The 5,596-nt window shown below is 48.7% G+C and overlaps 1 protein-coding gene across 1 annotated transcript; it reads right to left on the bottom strand.

Annotated features, from left to right (window-relative positions):
* Nucleotides 1-1,183: 1,183 nt before the first annotated feature.
* LOC125519449 (uncharacterized) lies at nucleotides 1,184-1,921 on the bottom strand. Its single transcript, XM_048684256.2, has one exon. It carries the CDS (start codon nucleotides 1,688-1,690, stop codon nucleotides 1,199-1,201), a length of 492 nt encoding a protein of 163 aa, XP_048540213.2. The 5' UTR covers nucleotides 1,691-1,921; the 3' UTR covers nucleotides 1,184-1,198.
* Between the last annotated feature and the right edge of the window lie 3,675 nt (nucleotides 1,922-5,596).

Genomic DNA, 5,596 nt, shown 5'->3' with positions numbered 1-5,596 from the left:
TACATAGTTTGTTCCAGTTTAAAAGGCCTATTCCAAAAATCATAATTTTCCTATTTGTAAGGCTCATTATCTTGAGAATATACAAATATAGCTATCCCCAAATTAGATTGTGTCAAATTTCGGGTCTCAATGTAAAATCAACCAATGCATGAAGGAGTGAGAGGGCCATGCCTGTAGCATTAATATCTTGTATAGCACTTAATTAGGTTCTCCTTTTTTCTGATGAAATTTTTATGTGATTTACAAGATGAGCCCAATTAACCGGATAGGAGGGAGTATTAGATTGAAGAAACATAAATCAAATTCTTGCCAAGAAGAATATTTTCTCCTGAGAATGATCACCAATGGTATATATATATACAGTAGGTGGATCCTTGCTAGAACAATTATAATAAATAGTTTGACTTCGATCCAATCCTTGTGGAAATATATAAGTAATTCATGGATAAAGATGCATATACTTGGGTTGCCAAACTGCAAATAATAATAACTTCCGTGGTGCACTGAATCACACATTTAGATTCCGGTCTCAATGAAATTGAATACCAAGTACTAATTTCCATCTAGCCAACATACTAATGAGCAATTTGTCCTATGAGCTTGCCCACTTTGGTGTATTGGAAGAGCCTATGCTGGTAACATGAATAGTGAAGAACCATAAACCTTAGCCGACCATACTTTGACTTGACATGAACATTATAGTTTCCATAAATGAAAAAGTGAAGTGGTGATTTGAAAATAGTAGATGATCCCGGTGAATATATTTTTACATCAAAATACTCTTTATTGCAAGGTGATCACCACAGTATCATTTATAAGAGTATCAGCAATCTCTACGGGTGGATCTTCCGTCCATACCGCACACACCTTCTAGCTCATTTGTCTAAATCATGGGCAACACAATTATTCTTTCTAGGAGTATGCTAAAAAATAATATGCGGGAAATCCGAATGAAAAATTATTCATCGGACATCAGAGGTGGACAGACCAAAAAATATGCTTGGACAGAAAAAAAAAGGGAGAAACACACCTCCCTTTATTATAAGAGAAGAGATGAGAAGAAGAATCAGGTTTACAAGTTTAAAAACTATGGAAAATAACAATGGTTTATTACTGTAGAAGCGTATAAAAAAATTATATCTAGTGCTACTATGAAAGCAAATTGTCTATTTGTTGTTTGTCTGGTACAATGTCTCCCTCAGTAGTACCGACCACATGAAAAGCAACAGGCACAACAGCGAAGATCAAAAGTAGTCGTCGGGTAGGTGCGACGGAAGAGGTGTTCCTCCGGATGGTCCCGAGGGACGCGCTCGTCGATGCAGTGCCGCCTCTCCTCCTCGAAGCGATCCAGCTCCCAATCATAGGACCGCCTCCCGTGGACCAGGGTTCCGTTCACCCCCTCGCCGGGAGCGGGAGGGCAGCCCCATGCCAGCCATAGCCTGGCGCAGCCGTACGCATAGCCGCCCGCATCCGCGTGTCTGGCGGCGACGCTGGCCGCCTCGCCGAGGACGGCGACGGCCTCGTTGGCCCTGAACTCGTCGGACCACGGAGGATCATACGAAACTTGCACCGTTAGCGGCGGAAAGTTTAGTAGAGGACCATAGGCATATAGCGCCGTCTCCGGTGGAAAGCAGAAGAGGATGGCGGCGAGGGCGAGCAGGCAGGGGCGGCGCACGGAGGTGGTGGACATGCTAGGTGGTTTCTATCTGCGCACGGGGACGTTCGACTATTTCTTTGCGAGAGAGAAGAGACGGGAACGCAAAATCCCCCAAAACTTGCCGGTCGTTTATTCTTACTGGGTCACGCCTCGAAAGGCCGAAATCCGAAAAGAGTTGGGCCGGGCTCGCAACTCCAGATTTTCTAACCCTCGCTGCCCTCCTCAACTCTTGCGTTGTGTCCCGTACTCGCGTTCAGCGGCTTATTTGTCCACGAGCAAGAGAAGGTCGCAGTGACCTGTAAGAAAAACACGACGCGGACGCCTCAAATGCCTAGACTATGTTGGCACAAAACCCCCCCGAACCCTAGCTAGCTCTAGCTCTCCTTGCTCTCTCTGGTACCTCTCTCTCTGTGGCTCGAACCAACGAAGAAGGAGGAAGAAGAAGTAAACAACAAGCACGGGTGGTTTTGCCGGCGCACGAACGCCCCCGGCCGCACGTACGGCCTTTTCTTTCTTCCTCTAGCATGAACTCGATCTGGCGAACTACAACGAGAGGAGGGGGGCTGGCTCTTATACCCGCACGCACACACGCGCCGAGCCATGCTCCCACGCCCGCACTCACCCACGTCCCACGCTCCCTGGATCACGCGCCCGACGCGCACGAACGCAGTCGTCGTGATCCCGAGTCCAGCGCCCGACGCGGTCACCCCTCCTTGCATCTCACCTACACGCAACGGCCTTTGCGCACAAACGCGTGGGCACACACACACACACACGCCTAGTCGCGCACGCACGCGACCCAGGCTGCCACGGGCCGAGCCCGACGCGTTCACCGCGCGCACGCAGGCACGCACCGCGTCCCGGGCTCGCCACGGCTTTATTGCCCAACAGACTAAGCGGCACCCGTTATATCTAGCCTGAATATGTGCCGGATATGGAAAGGCCCGGAAGCGACTGGTCGCGTCCGCCACGCTGGACTGACAGCGGGTCCCAAATGAAAACACTTTGAAACCCAGTTTTCTAAAGCTCATCTCCCCCGTCGCCACGTGCCGCCGCTCCGGCGGGCCGCGTAATGCCCTAGCACTGCTACTTAAGCCGACCGGCGACAAAGAAACAGTACCCATCCACGTCCCACCCCTCCCATCCGCTGTCCTACACCGCCATCACTTTCCACTCGCAGTCCGCCACCGGTAGTAGCCATGTCCCCACGCGGCCGGGTAATGAGCTACCCATATCTATTGCCAGAGCGTCGGTTGTAGTGCCTTGAGCTGATGCGGGCTAGGCGCAAACCCGGATCACCGGAAGCCGAAGGCCAAACAAAATCTCCTTTCTTCCTTTTCTCATCTAATCTATACAATGGTGCTTCGATTCGAGATAAGCTCTACACGAAACAAAATGCACATCGATTTTATGGTTCCATTCAGACGATTAGTTTGTAGTTTCGTCGATCATAAACATTCAATTTTGTGTTCATGCTAGGAGCTATTTTGGACGAATCTTGTCAAATTCATCGTGCACGATGGACCGTTTGAAATTTTCTTTGACCAGTAGCCTAATCTCGCAGTTCCTCACGACATCGTGTTGCAAGTTTTCTGTTTCGTCGGTCCTACTGCACCGACGCCGCAATTACACACGCACACTGTATTTCTTCTCCTCTGTCCTCTGTCTCAGAGCCCTCCTGTTCGTCCTTTTCGACACCGGCGTCGTTCCCCTTGACCTCCTTGCCCACGTCCAACTAAACTGGAGTTGTTTCCGGCATCGTTCATCTCGGCCTCCTATCTCTCGTACTACTGCACTAACGCTGCCCTAATGGGGTGGGGGGGGGGGGGGGCGGGGATGATGGTGGTTGATCATGGTTGGCCTATTGGGGGCGGTGTAGTGTTTGATTCGGCTAAGGCCGACCGGGGATGATGGTGGTTGGTCCTTTGTCACAGCGACTCCCTCTCAGGTCTGAATCTCACAACCACTACTCCTTACGCCTCTATGTAACTTCAGAGTTTGTGGGGACTGTCGCTCATACAGAGCAACTCGACGGCGGCGGGAGGCTTGCTTGTTGTCCCGAAGAGGCCGGCGTTCTGCACGGGCGAGCCAGCGGCGGTGGAAGGTGGCGTCAGCGCCGAGTCCGAATACAGCGCGACAAACTATTTCTGTCCTTGCCACCGTTCATCGTAGCCGCCATGGAACTGTGTGTTATAGGTAGCTGCTGGTAATCTTAATCACATCCCATGCAGGCAACCGAACACAGTGCTACTTGCATGTGTGGAGTCAATGTAGACAACCAAACAACATGTCTAAGCCGATTCCCTAATGCTAGCAACCTCGATGCAGTCAACCAAATGAGATGCATATGTTGGTTTTCCCGTCGTTTTCCCTCCACCAGGCTCTAGTCAACAATGCATGCACTATTCACTGGAGGCAACGAAACACGTCCCTTAGGGATGAAACATGCATGAGGTACTTGGATGCATAGTACCAAGTATGAAATGTGCCAGTCAGAGCCCGCGGAGGTGCCCGGTCACATCTGCGAATGTTTGAAGGGCCGGATTTGTCAAGTCCAGTTATAGATGCTCTCAACCCGTTTAGCAGCTTACTCACGTTCATTCTCCAAAAAAGAAAATTTCTTCTGACACGGTCAATCCTCGGGGCCCGCTGGAAAGAAGTTCAGACAAGGAAGGGGTAGCTGCTGCAGCCTAGGAAGCCGAGAGAGCTCCAGAGGTTGCAACTCCGAACCCAGCTAGCGCCTCTAGCTCACATCTACTTCCTCTCTTTTTTAACTAGTAAATGTGTACGTGCAATGCACGTTAATATTAGGTAACATATTAATCACATGTAAATATCAGGTAGGATATTATTTGCATATTAATTATGTAATTAGTATTGACATTAATATTTGGTAAGATATTAACTGCATACTAAACATGTTGAGCGCTCACCATTGAAGCAGCCTAAATCGTTGAATTGACCTGATTTGACGGTCAGGATTTGTTGGATCTGCCCCTTTGGGTCTTTTATATTGGTATACATGTACATATATACATATAGATATAGATATAGATATAGATATAGGTATAGGTATAGGTATAAACATTTTTAAAGATTTTAGTACGGACTACATTCACATGAATATAGACGTACTTTTTAGTGTAGATTCATTGATTTTGTTCCATATATAGTCTATATCGATGCTCTAAAAATGTTACTTACAAAAGCATTTTAGAGCTCTGATTTTGCTTTTTCTGGAACGACTTTCACCAATGTGATTTCATGATGAAATTTTGTATGCACAACAAACATTTGTGAAAGTGAGTTACAAAACAAATTCAGATTTTTTTCATTTTTACTATTCACATCAGGAGCATGCTCCAGGATGTAGAGACGTACTTTCAGAGTGCGAATTTTTGGAGGCCTAGCACCTTGGGTTGGCTTATCTCGGCCGTTCGGTTCGTCCTCGTGATCCGTTCCTGTCGGAAGCCTGCCCCCCCACGCTCGAGCAGCAGGCTTAGGTGGTAGAGCCCTAGGAGTACACCGGTGGCATACCTGTTACTAAGGTGATGTTCGATGTGCTGTGTGTAGGTATTGGACCTGCCACAGCTCGGGTAGTTTTAATGTTTCCAACAGTACAAGGTCGAATTTACTGCGTGTGGCCCACCGCTCCTTCTCGATAAGCTTGGAGGTGGGGGGAGGGGGCGGGGGTGGTCGAGGAATCCAGTCGGGTTAATGTTCATCTTCCACAGCCCACCTCTGTCCACCTCGTCTCCATGGATTTGAACATGGACCTCGGAGATACAACTGCGGGACCGCACGGGTTAGGAGTTCTGCCGCCCCATGTTTCAATCGCATGTCTCCTGCTCTATATCTTGAATCGCATCTCACCTGCTATAGATAACCGCGGATCCGTTGATATGTAGGATGCCGGTCTTGGAGGCACGTCCTGTAGCC

Source organism: Triticum urartu, chromosome 7A (genome assembly GCF_056163025.1).
Source record: "Triticum urartu cultivar PI428250 chromosome 7A, HENAU_Tu73, whole genome shotgun sequence".
Classification (NCBI taxonomy): domain Eukaryota; kingdom Viridiplantae; phylum Streptophyta; class Magnoliopsida; order Poales; family Poaceae; genus Triticum; species Triticum urartu.
The sequence above is the reverse complement of the archived record's forward strand: the minus strand, read 5'-3'. Positions and strand labels throughout refer to the sequence as shown.